Below are 13,599 nucleotides of genomic sequence, written 5' to 3' on the forward strand. Positions count from 1 at the left end.
ATTTCCTGTTGAACAGTTTGTGTTTCTTTTCTCCCCTGTGCTCCAGTTACTGGAGTTACACTGTCCCTCTCCTAGATGGTTTCCCTGCTGCTTTTCTGGGCTATGCTGACTCTCACAGCTCTCCCCTTGCTCACATATCTGGAAAACACGTCCTTCAGATCGTCTCAATAATAGTCCACATGGGGACACTTGCTCCAGTCCTTCCTGCTGAAGACTCTTTTCATGGTTCTCAGTCAGTGTCCCATCACCTGTTGGAATAGAGAAATGATCCAGACAGGAGTTATTCTCCACAATGAGCTGCAAAGAAACTCTAAAAGAGGAATAGAAAAGGGGACACACTCAAATAATGGTCAAATTATCATGAGCTGAGTTCTCTGTGGAAGAGTTATGAAGGAGGAGGGCGAAGAAAACCCAGTCTTTCTCGCCCACCACACTGTGACTGGAGTTGAAGACAAGCTGAACAGTCAGTCAGACTTCATGAAAACACACAGGTTACATCTTCTATAAGGAAACAAACTGATTCAGAAACCAATGTCTAACTGATTGCTCACCTGTCTGGGTGTTGCTGATGATCTCCTCTTCCTCACAGCTCGGAGGATCTGGGAACCACAACTCCTCCTCTCGCTCCACCCAGGAGATCACATCGGAGACTGGAAATCCTGTTTGGAGAGCAATGAACCAAGTACTGATATTGTTCATTAAGGTTTGTGCCATTACTGCTGCCAGAGCCAGGATCTGAGTCACCCACCCAGAGAGGCTCCTTTCCCAACCTTGCAGAGACTGGGCTCTGGCTGGTACAAGATCCCAGGACACACTCTCCTGCAGTAAAGATGCATCACCCCTCAGCCTTGGGAATAGCCCAGCTCATTCCCCAGGGCAGCTAAGTGCTCTGCTGCACTCTCTAGTGCAGTGATCTCCAACATTTTACACCCAAGATCACTTTTTAAATCTCAGAACAGGCAAAGATCTACTGCCACACCCCTTCCTTGAAGCCCCACCCTCTATTCTCCTCCTGTCCATCACTTGCTATTCCCAGCTCTTACTTACACTCTGATAACGTTTATTTTTAAATTATGCGATACATAAAATTAAAATCATGTGTTTATAGTTATGAAATAAATGGTCTGTTTTTATTTGCTATTTAAATCTAAAATTAAGCATTTATAATTATACATTTTGTGGGGACAGAGTTCTGCGGCTGGTGGCAGGGGAGAGGGAACAGGGTGCTGAGAGGGCAGAAGACAGGGTTCTGCAGCAGGGGACAGAGTGCCAGTGGGGACAGGTTTCTGCAGCTGGGGACAGGGAGCAAGTGGGGACAGAGTTTGGGGAGTGGGGACAGGAATAGATTCATAGACTTTAAGGTCAGAAGGGACCATTATGATCATCTAGTCTGACCCCCTGCACAGTGCAGGCCACAAAATCTCACCCACCCCTCCTAGAATAATCCTCTCACCTATATCTCAGATATTGAAGCCTTCAAATACTTTGAAGACCCCAAGATGCAGAGAATCCTCTAGCTGTGATCTGTACCCCATGCTACAGAGGAAGGCAAAAAACCTCCAGGGCCTCTGCCAATGTACCCTGGAGGAAAATTCCTTCCCGACCCCAAATATGGCGATCAGCTAAACCCTGAGCATGTGGGCAAGACTCATCAGCCAGACACCCAGAAAGTTCTCTATAGTAACTCCTATCATCCCTCCATTGACCTATTTCCCACTGATAATGAATGGTCAATTAGTTACCAAGATCATGTTCTCATCAAACCATCCCTTTCATAAACCCATCTAGTTTAATCTTGAAGCCAGATAGATCTTTTGCCTCCACTACTTCCCTTGGAAGGCCGTTCCAGAACTTCACTCCTCTAATGGTTAGAAACCTTCATCTAATCTCAAGTCTAAACTTCCTACTAGCCAGCTTATAACCATTTGTTCTTGTATCCACACTGGTATTAAACTTAAATAATTCCTCTCCCTCCCTGGTATTTATCCCTCTAATATATTTAAAAAGTGCAATCATGTCCCCCCTCAGCCTTCTTTTGGTTAAAGTAAACAAGCCAAGCTCCTTGAGTCTCCCTTCATAAGACAGGTTTTCCATTCCTCGGATCATCCTAATGGCTCTTCTTTGTACCTGTTCCAGTTTGAATTCATCCTTCTTAAGCATGGGAGACCAGAACTGCACACAGTATTCCAAATGGGGTCTCACCAATGCCTTGTATAATGGCACTAAAACCTCCTTACCCCTACTAGAAATACCTCGTCTAATACATCCCAAGATCGTATTAGCCTTTTTCACGGCCATGTCACAATGGCGGCTCAGTCATTCTATAATCAACCAGGACTCAGAGATCCTTCTCCTCCTCCGTTACTTCCAACTGATGTGTCTCCAGCTTATAACTAAAATTCTTGTTATTAATCCCTAAATGCATAACCTTACACTTCTCACTATTAAATTTCATCCTATTGCTATCTCTCCAATTTACAAGATCTTCCTGTATGATATCCCGATCCTTTTCTGAATTGGCAATAGCTCCCAACTTTGTGTCATCCGCAAATTTTATTAGGACACTTCCACTTTTGGTGCCAACATCAGCAATAAAAAGATTAAATAAAATTGGCCCCAAAACTGATCCCTGAGGAACTCCGCTAGTAACCTTCCTCCAACCTGACAGTTGGGAATAGGGACAGAGTTCTGTGGCTGGGGCCAGGGGAGTGGGGCCAGAGTTCTGTGACTAGGGACAGGGAAGTGGGGACAGGAGTGGGGACAGCATTCTGTGGCTGGGGACAGGGGAGAGGGGACAGCATTCTGTGGCTAGGGAGTGGGGTGCCAGTGGAGGCAGAGAATCCCCTGCATCTCCCTCCTCCCAGGATTCTCCCCCCCCCCCCAGGGAAACCAGCATGTACCTGCCCTGGGGCCAACCCCACGCGGCGCAGGGAAGCCCCGTGCGTGCCTTCCCTGGGGCCGACCCCCCCCGCACAGAGAAGCCCTGCGCACGTGCGCCTGCCCAGGAGGCCAATCCCCCCACCCGTGCATGGAAACCTCGCGCGCGCACCTGTCCCCGGGCCGACCCCCCCCCCCCGCCATGCAGGGAAGCCCCGTGAGCACGCCTTCTCAGAGGGCCGACCCCCCCGGCGCAGGAAAACCCCACGCACGCTTGCCCCAGCACTAACCCCCCCCCCCCCCGCACAGGGAAGCCCTGCGCACGCGCCTGCCCAGGGGGCCAACCCCTCCCCGCACAAGGAAGTCCCGCGCGCGCTTGTCCCGGCACCAACCCCCCCCACGCGTGCCGGGAAACCCCCTGCGCGCCTACCATGGGGCTGACTCACTCCTCCTGTGCGGTGCTGGGAGCTGATGCTCCCTCCTGCAGTACACCGGCAGAGCAGCTAGTGCACTTCTGGAATCGCCAGAAGTGGCGCTAAGCTGCGGGACTTCTGTCCATCCCCGGGAAGCTGACACTACCTCCATTTTCACTTGGAGGTAGGTAGTGGGGCTTCTTGGGGGTGGGAGGGAAATGGGGGTGGGGCAGACAGGATGTCTCACGAGCAACTGGTCGAGGCCTCCCGAGCGACCAGTAGATCGCGCTCGACCTGTTGGTGACCACGGCTCTAGGGTACAACTCAGTCCCCCGCACAGCCCGTTCCATCCGCTTGGCTGGACAGGAACACACTGCTCAGATGGGAAGCTCTAGTGAGGGCATGAAGGTGTGACACCAAGGTCCCCAGGTAGGGCTCAGACTGCAGCTGCCACATGGCAGGTCACTAGGAGTTGGAGATGAAGCATCCAGCAGATGTCTAGCTCCCCAAGCCACTGTCCACAAAACCCCTGGCTGGTAGGCTGGGCTTGCCCTGATCTTTGGCTCAGATGTTCTACTCGGGCCAGGAAGAGGCAGAGGAAGTTGCCTGAGCATCTAAGGGAATCCTTGGTTGGTTGCTTCATGTCCTGCCTATGTGCCACACTCCTGATCGCAATTGCCTGTGTCTGGTTGGGCCCTGCCAGCTGCCACAACAGTTGCCATTCCCATGCCTGCCCAGGATGGCGCTGGGCTTCTGTTGGGGCATGCCAGAGCAGAGCTGGGACATGCTGCTTCTCTGGTGCTTGTGGCTGTTGCTCAGCTCCCCCTATGCAGCCTCTGTTCTACGATTCTGTCAGCCGACGGTCAGGGCTCCCTATATCTGTCCCTTAAGACCGGCTGAAGTTCTTTTAAATTGTGCCTGGTTCTGTTACAGCAACTGAAGGAGTCAGGTTAAAACTTAAACAGTTACAGGTTTATTGAGGAAGCTTATAAATCATATGGTCACAATGGCTATTGCTCTATTTCTTAACTACTAGCAAAATATAGATCTTAAAAATGGTTACAAAGATAAAGATAGAAATAATGGTACCAAGTAACAGCTTACTCTTTCTATGTGTACACTTAAGACAGAGGACCACATCCAGGTACAATTTTTACCCCCTTCTGTGCCTCTCAACTCCAGCATGTCAGGCCAGGGCCGGTCCCTCAATTCCTAGGAAAGACGAAAATACGAGGTGGGCGTCCCCATAGAACCTCGGGAGGTCAAACACCTAACCCGACCAGCAGGTAGAGGGTAGAATGACACTCAAAAGAGAGTGTGCTGCTGTACCACCTTTATACTCATGGGGTCCCGTATTTCTTTTTCTTGTCTGTCATGCCAAATGGGGCTGGTCTGTCTTTTGTGAGACCAGTTCTTACAAGGGACTTGTGAACTTAATTTACACTTGTAAGAGAGATAACTAAATTGGAATTACTGGGGATTCTTTTCTCAGTGGGAAATTCCTCTCCCAGGGACTGTGTGTGTGTTCGAATCAACATGGGTGCCAGCCGGGGGCAGTTCTCGCAGCCTCGAGGCCAGCTTATTGACTTAATCACTCTCTCTCCACATATCTGTGTTTTCAGCTTCTCAGGATCAGATGAGCCAGCATAGACTATGCTGATTTTACTGCTCCTTCTCTGCCCTGTATGCTTCAGAGAGGCAAATAAGATGGATGAGATGGGGGTGGGGGCAGTCTGTCTGGCTACAGCTGCCAGCAGCAGCCTTTGTGTGATTTCCAGTCTGGCTCTTGTGGCCAGCCTGGCCTTTGATTTGGTGCCCCTCCAGGGTTGCACAGAATCTATCACTTTTACACCTTGTGAGCGTGTTTCCCTCAGGTTTGGCCGCACCCCTTCTTGGAACTTCATTTTCTGTTCAGAAGATCCACCTGTGACATGACCACGGAGATCATTGTGCTACTGCTGTTAAATAAGATAAACAGTCATCACATCAGAACATTCCCATTGACGTAGCACTCAGCACACTTCACAAAAGGTTTATTGCAGCTGTGTATGTCCATTCTTTTTGAACTAGAACAGGCTGAGGTCTGGCAAAATGGTCAAACACTGGGTACCAATTAACCAGGAAAGCACATTCCTGAGCAGGAAGAGGCCAATCAACACACAAATATCCGCAGTAGCTGCAAACATGTCCTAAGAAATGGCTCAGAAAGACACTAACCCTTGTGCACAAGAGTGGGATGAGGGGATAATGGATACGGACATTTTGTTCAAAGAAACAGGTAGGAGGCTAAGAGGGTAGAACACACGGAACAACATGCATCTCGTTTGTGTCAATGTATGAGAAGTCACAGGAGGGGCATGTTGATGCTGGCTGAGGGGCAGCATTCTCACTGCTGACTGAGCTGGTACTGTTATTGGGTTGGAACAAGTCTCTCTATACCTGTGCCTGAGGAGCTGGGACACTAGCACCGTGCTCCTTTTCACAATAAACTTGGCCGAGTGCCTTAGCCTCCAAATGGAGCCTGGATCATTCTTAGTGGCAACCCTGAGCTGTGCTGCATGGATAAGCCGCAGGCTCTGTCAGTGCTGCTGGCATCAGAGCTCCAGAAAGAGCCGCCCTGAACAGCCATAACAACGATCTGCGGCGCTAGCAGAAATTCTAATGGCACTGCAGTCGCTGTGGGAAGCAAAATTATCAATCACAGCAGCACCTGGGAACTCTGGTGTAAATCAGGACTCTACTGTGCTATTGGGGTGCACATATGGAGCTAAGCATTATCCCTCTTTAATGTAGGTATCTTTCCCAGCCCTGAGAAATAGGGACACTCTATAATAGCTATTAAAGAGAGAGGTGACTGCACACAGAGAGTCTAAGGGACTTGATCAAGGTCACACAAGAAGATTGTGACGGGCAGATAACTGAACACAGGTCTCCTGAGCACAAAGCCAGACATTCACACAGGAAGAAAAAGTCCTTACCCGAAGATATTCCACTCTAAAAAGACAAGACAGATGACGTAATTTATCTCCCCTGCACACAGAGGCAAGTGAGCCCCAGAGAGAATGAAACTGAACTTCTGAAAAGAAACCCAGCCTGTGCCTGAAATGCAAGGAGAGCTCTGCTCACGTTTCTCTACTACAGAGCTACCTTGGACAAAATACTCACAGAGCGTGAACTGCCTCATCCACCCTCCCTCAGCCCCAGCATCCAGCCCTTCCCACTGGCAAGAACAGCATGTCACAGAGATTAGCTACAGCCAGGAAGGACTTTGGGAACTGCACCCACCTTCCAGTGGCTCAGCCCACTGCCACAAGGGGAACTTGCAGGCACGAAGATCAGCCAGACCTAGATCCACACCTCTAGTACCTGCTGTTCCTGTCTGAGCCCTTCTACGCACACCTCCAGTCAAGGCACAAGATGGGCAAGATAGGGGGGAAGCGCACTGAGACCTTAGCTGTGGGAAAAGCAGCTCCACTGTTATGTCCCTCAACCTGCTTTTCCTGGGAAGGGACACGGAGGGGACAGTCTTTCACAGAAGAGCCAGGATTATTGGGGCAGATACTTGTGACATTGTGGGCAAAGACAATGAATGATAATGAACCGAACCCAACAGAGCTGCTCCAGAGCCCACCCAGCTTTTGTTACCCAAGGGGACAAGAATCCTTACTCAGCCAATTCACAGCCTCATAATTCTCCTGCATCACATCCCTGTAGAGGGCTCTCTGGCCCGGGTCCAGCAGAGCCCATTCCTCCTCAGAGAAATACACAGCCACCTCCTCCAAGCTCACCGGCTCCACCACGGCCATTTCCTGTCCCTGGCTCTCAAGGCTGGGGGCTGAGCTAGAGACAGACATGGGTGTTCTGCAGCCTGGCAGGTGGAGAAGGCGAATTGGAGACATTTCAGAAGGGGCTTTAATCCTTTCCACACCCCCATTCTCCGCAGGCTTTGTCCCTAGTGACGTGACACATGTGTTAGACTCTGCCACTGTGGACAAAAGTTTTAGTCTAAATATTCCATTAATAGCACACGGGAGTTAGATCCCAAATCTATATTCATTTCTCTCTGCACCCGGCTTGAGTTACAAGATTACTGCATCTGCAACAATGGGATATAGTTTTAAGCACCCAGTGTTTCTGATAAGGCACATATTCACATGCCTGAACATAGACATAGGTTAAATGCAGGCTGCTGTATTTAAAACTCTTAGTCTTCATTCACAGATTTGCAGCACAAACTTTGCCCTCATCTCACAGAGACGTTATAAACCCTTTTCAAAACAGAGAATTAATGAAGTTAAGCATTTGAATGGTGGTGGTATTATTAAATAGGTGTGCTTATTATTAAACACTTGTGCTGAGTGTTAGCAGGATGAGAACTTAAGATTTATGGGATCAGAAGATACCCTCAGTTATGCAGTCTGACGCCCTCAGTGGCACAAGCCATTACACTTAGTCCGGTTACCCAGGCACAAAGGTGTTTCCCTACAGTGTATTTTCTACACAGTCCCCCAGTGATTTGAAGACATCAAGAGATGGGAGAATCCACCAATTCTTTGTTCATTTGTTTCAGCAGCTAATCTTCTTCCCTATCAAACATTTGTGCCTCTTTTCTGGTCTGAAATAGTCTGGCTTCAGCTTTCAATTACTGGCTCTCACTGAGCCGTATCCATTTGAAAAAGTGGGACAAATTTTCATTGGGGGTGGAATGGAAAGTGGCTGAGAGCTGCACTCTTCCATGACATAAATGCAGGAAATGGAGGATCTGGGATGGGCATTGGGAGAAGGAGGATGCTCGGGGTAATGGTTTGGGATGCAGGACAGGTAGAGGGGTCTAGGAGGGAGTTTGGGTGAAGAAGCTTTTCAGCCTATTTACTGTTTGAAACCAACCCCACATTGAAACTGACTGAGCAGTGAAATCTGAACCTGAAGGTGCCGTCCGTTTTGTGCTTTAATTTCACCCCTTTAGCATCACAAACCTATAGACCTGTGTTTCTCCAAATGTCCACAGGTCCCCATGCAGTGCCCCTGGGGCTCCTCACTGATCACGGGGTGATTTAGGGCTGTGTGCTCTGTGGTCCCTGGGTTTGGTTGGTAACTTCAATGATAATCCCATGAAGATGTTTTCAGAGGAATTCTCACATCACTTAAAGAATTTCCACCAGCAAACTCACCTTGTGTGAAAGCTCCAAGGGATTTTCCTCTTGGTCTCTCCAGTGCAGAGGGCAGAGTGTCTAGTGGGGGAAGGGATAAGAGAGGTGAGATTCCAGGCTCTCCTCTTTATAACAATGTCCCACTCTGAACTCTGCATTTCACTTGTATCAGAGACCAGACAGAATCATACTCAGGTAGTTAGTATGAAAGAGTCTGAACCTTTCATTTCCTCTCACTCGGGCACCTCCCAGCAATGGAGCCAATATCCCTGCAGCCTCACACCTGTCCTAGGAGAGACAAGCTGTACATGAGATTTACTCTTCCCTCCTCACCCCCTCCCACTTGCTTTCTCATTCACTTACAGACTCTTATCATAACCTGGAGATATGGTGGCAGAACACGTGGCCATCACAGTAACTTTAGACATTTTGATCTCTGGAGTTTCAGAGTTTGCAAACCCCTGGCTCTATCTGCAAGCAGTTGGGTCTGTTCACTCAGTGTCTCTAAGGAGAGCAGAGTGATGGGTCCGTCATTCTCTACATGGGAATTGAGGCGGGGAAGGTTGGCTTCAGAGGCCAGATTCAATGGTCTCAGATACTTGAACCACTTTCCCCACATCCATCCCTTTTAGGTACCTTTGAACTCCCTCAGAGTCTCCGACAGAGCAATCGTTTTCTGGTAGAAACCTCTGACTTGTTCTTCTAGTTCAGGGGAAATCTCTTCCGGCAGCTGGAATTGCCCCATATCACTCCTGGACAGAAACAATTAAATGTATTTTGTAAGTCTCAGCTCTAACAGGCCTGGAGTTCGAATTCCTCCAATTCTCCCAGCATGAGAGCAGGGACAACATATCCCATGGCCATGCGACCTTCCCCTCAAAGATCCCATTTCAGTTCTTCACTTCTGGCCTGGGGAGACTGGCTGGGGGAGTAAAGGGGAATAGAGTCTCCATGGCCAACTCACTCCTTGGCCTCCAGACGCTGAGGGACAGGAGGTTCCCATGTGAAGGGCTGAAGGAATCTGTCCACTAGGGATTAGACTGAGACACCAGCTCCCCTCTCCTCAGCTCAGATCTCCAAACAGCCCTCGAGTGGGACAGATTCTTGATCCTGCTGCCCTGGGCTGAATGTGGTCAGTGCCCAGCAGTGACAGGCCCATGTTCCACCCCACAGTCCTGCGACAACCAATCCCCAAGGAGGTGACAGCTCTAGGAAAGACTTGGTCAGACCCTGAATGGGGAATTCCAGAGTCTCAAGTGCGAGGATGAGACCCTCAGAATTAAATGCATCAGAGATATTCATATCTAACATCTGGCTGTAGAGCTCTGGGGAGATGTGGTGCTAACATCCGCTCCAAGCCTTTTCCCTGCTCTGTGCAGTGTGAGGGGAGTGAGAGCCACATACCTACTCAGGGTGTTTCTGACGTCCTAGAAAAAAAGACACAGAAAAGAATCTCAGCCCCATTGGACACACACAGAGGACCTCTGAGAAGGGATTTTGCAAACCTGGGAAGAGAGGCCCTGCCCTGGCCCCAGGGCCATGGATCCCCTGAGTGAATGGGGCTTTGTTATCTCTAACAGATCTGTGCCTGTAACTCTACAAAGCACAAGAGTCATTCACATGGCAGCAACGCACAGGGTGTTACACTGAGTTCTGACAACTGGGACCCAGAACTTGTGATTCAGGAGCCCCCCTTTGCTGTGTGAGGAGCTGAGATGTTTGTCCCTCAGTCTCACCTGCAGGAATTCACTTGTTGGCTTCTGACATGTCCCCTCCATCTCCCCGATTCCCTCGCTGACACTGTCAGGAACCTCTCCATGCAGATTTCCTGTGTCAATCTGGAAACTCCTAATCGCCTCATCTAATTGCTCCAGCTGGGCTAGGAGTCACTGCTTCTATTCCTTCAGAAACTGCAGCAACTGCTGAAACTCAGCCACAATCATCTGCCTCTTGGCTTGGGTCCATTTCTGTATGAAAACAGGGAAAGGGCTGGTCAGGGGCATAGATGGAGCCCACGGCCCTTTCACAGGGAGCTGAGTGCACAGTAGGGAGAATTTCTTGGAAAACCCTAAAATTTGTGACATTTGACTCTTTGTGATTACTAGGGAGATGCGTCTCTTCCAGCATCTCCTTTGCCCTGTGTCCCTCTGAAAGGGATGTTCCCATGTCTGTCATGGGCAGCATCTTTTGTTATTCATGGGCTCTAGGAATTCAGATCCAGAGCACGAGGAGGCAGGACTCAGCACCCGCCTGACAGAGATATCCAGGGAAGAGAAAGAAGCAAACATATAAATGCACCAAGTTAGCAGACAGTCCTACAGGGGCACATTCAGCTCACTTGGGGAGGATGTTTGGGAAAGCCACAAAGGATGGACATTAACTCATGTACTGACACGGATGCTCAAGGCCTTTCTACACATGGATCTCAGCCAGCAATTCATGATCCAGGAGAAACACAAACAAGCCCAACCTCACCAAGGCCACACAGGAGTCTGCCTCCTAACAGAGCCCTCCCACTGCCAGTCCCTGCTGGTCCCTAGCCACAAGCACTTACCAGATACTCCTGGCTTTTCCCGTCTGCTGTTTTTTTCCTTCTCAGCAGCTTTTCTCTCTCCTCCCTCAGAGTCTTCAAACGAGTCTCCAATTTTTCCTGAAAAAACAGAGATAAGCACAAGGGCAAACCACATTAGATGTTTGGAGCCCATCTGTCTGTCTTTAAGAGAGTCCCAGTTCTGTGGAGCTCTGTCCCTGTCTAGCAGTGACTCAGCCCTGAACATGGCTTTGTCCATAGAAAAATACACAGGAGGAGACTGCGGATGCAGCGGGACACCTACGAGCGTGGGGGACAGATTGGTGGTGGCACCTTCATAAAGAATGATGCAGGTGATTAACAATATAATCATTGTAACCAATTACAATTTTATCAGTGACAGTATTTTTTAAGCTGCTGACAGGCAGGGTTGATAGTGGAAACGGGCTCTCCTGGGGATCTCTTGCGAGGTCTGCCAGGGTGGCCACAAGAACTGCTGGTCAATGGGAATGCCCAGAAGCTGCAGACTGACTTTAGCTGCCAGAGGCAAGTGGGCACTTCAGGGGTAGTGGGGAGTTTAACCAGTAATTGGCACCGAAAAACATTAACTCATCAGTTAACTAGTTTGAACTCTTGCTACAATTCAGTTGAATCCCAGTTCTGCCTGGCATAGACCTGTGCTTCCTGAAACCTTGCTATGGGTGGAGTGAAAGCACTCCGGGACCCACACAGCATCCAGCCCAGCAACCTCATCTAGTGCCAGCTGCTGCATCAGAGTTTAACTCCTCACAGAGCAGCCCAGAAGTTCAGCATCCCAGTAGGAAACCTCTTCTCCCTGCTGAACCTAGGGCTTTATCAGGCACCTTTCTCTCCTAACAGCCACACTTCATCACTGTTCAGTGATGCTGAGGGACAGGGAGCAGTATAGTCTAAGGGTACGTCTAGACTACATGCCTCTGTCACCAGAGGCATGTAGATGAGGCTACCAGACATAGTAAAATGAAGCGGCGATTTAAATAATCGCCGCTTCATTTAAAGTTACATGGCTGCCGCGCTGAGCCAACAAACAGCTGATCAGCTGTTTGTCAGCTCAGCGCGATAGTCTGGATGTGCGGGTGTCGACATCAAAGGTATTTGTCGACCACCCAGGTATGCCTCCTGGGATGAGGTATACCTGGGTGGTCGACAAATACCTTTGATGTCGCCACCCGCGTGTCCAGACTATCGCGCTGAGCCGACAAACAGCTGATCAGCTGTTTGTCGGCTCAGCGCGGCAGCCATGTAACTTTAAATGAAGCGGCGATTATTTAAATTGCCGCTTCATTTTACTATGTCTGGTAGCCTCATCTACATGCCTCTGGCGACAGAGGCATGTAGTCTAGACGTACCCTAACAATTGGACCAGAGTTCGGGACCAAACTCTATCCCTGATGTGTTTGGCAACTATGAGCAACTTGCTGCCCCACCTTCCATTCCCACAGTTTGTCTAACTGGACTGTGACCTGCTCAAAGCAGGGACTTTCCCTTGGTGGGTATTGTGCAAGGCCCAGACATCATTGCGGATCTATAAGGCAAATGACAGATTATTATTCCTGTTCATCCAATCAGTAACAGCTTGTAACCTCTTCTTCTCCAGTCCCAAGGCAGCTCACTGACAGAGTGGCCTCTAGCTCCTGTGATCTAAACCGCTCTGATTATTAACACCTTCCCTTGTGCAAACACCCCTCTTATCACCAGTGAGGGCTGGGTTTCAGGATTCCAAGCCTCAGAGAAACATTTCCCACATCACGTATCTGTAAAGACTACCAGGTTTAAAACTAATAAAATAAAGTTCTTCTTCACATAGCGTGTAGTCAACCTGTGAAGCTCCTTGCCAGAGGAGACTGTGAAGGCTAGGACTATAAGAGAGTTTAAAGAGAAGCTAGATAATTTCATGGAGGTTGGGTCCATAAAAGGCTATTAGCCAGGGGACAGAAATGGTGTCCCTTGCCTCTGTTTGTCAGAGGCTGGAGAAGGATGGCAGGAGACAAATTGCTTGATCATTGTCTTCAGTCTACCCTCTCTGGAGCACCTGATGCTGGCCACTGTCGGCAGACAGGCTACTGGGCTAGATGGACCTTTGGTCTGACCCAGTACAGCCGTTCTTATGATGTAAGTTGCCACAAAGCCAGAACATTTACTTTTTACAGCATCTCTTGTACCATGAAGGCTTTGCAGCAGTGGTCACCAACCAGTAGATCAGGATCTACCAGTAGATCTTGGAGCCTCTGACAGGTGATCTTGACTGGTTTGGCTAAGAGGCTATCAAGTGCAGCACTTCAGCTGCCCCCTTTCCCGCCTGCTGCACATCTCCTGCCCTTTGCCTTGAAGCTGTTTCCTTCTCCCACCCTGCATTCTAGCTCCACAAACAGAGGGAGTCTGTAGGCTGCTTTTGAGAGTGGGGCTGGGGTGAGCCTTCCTTAGCCCCAGTGCACCACCACAGAGGAGCCACCTGTGGTAAGCAGTGTTCAGCTGGAGCCTGTATCCTGAATCCCTCTCCTAGTCATGTACCTCTCCTGCACCCCAAACCCCTTTTCTAACCCCGAGCCCCAACTCCCTTACAGAGCCTGAACCCCCTCCTCCACTCCAA

At 49.5% G+C, this 13,599-nt stretch overlaps 1 protein-coding gene across 5 annotated transcripts in view; it reads right to left on the reverse strand.

Annotated features, from left to right (window-relative positions):
• Nucleotides 1-13,599, reverse strand: part of LOC102448988 (uncharacterized) — a 14,930-nt gene continuing 1,331 nt past the window's right edge. For 2 of the 5 annotated variants that reach the window (XR_012898207.1, XM_075912445.1), the window contains 6 exons: nucleotides 10,995-11,090; nucleotides 10,177-10,407; nucleotides 9,845-9,867; nucleotides 9,077-9,192; nucleotides 8,462-8,521; nucleotides 5,255-7,158 (listed from right to left, as the gene is read on the reverse strand). Coding sequence is in view for 2 of the 5 variants with exons in the window: in XM_075912445.1 (XP_075768560.1) it covers nucleotides 6,932-7,158; nucleotides 8,462-8,521; nucleotides 9,077-9,192; nucleotides 9,845-9,867; nucleotides 10,177-10,218 (468 nt within the window). In the remaining 3 variants the exon portion in view is untranslated. The other 3 variants (XR_012898205.1, XR_012898206.1, XM_075912444.1) reach the window with 3 other exon arrangements.

Source organism: Pelodiscus sinensis, chromosome 31 (genome assembly GCF_049634645.1).
Source record: "Pelodiscus sinensis isolate JC-2024 chromosome 31, ASM4963464v1, whole genome shotgun sequence".
NCBI classification, from domain to species: Eukaryota; Metazoa; Chordata; order Testudines; family Trionychidae; genus Pelodiscus; species Pelodiscus sinensis.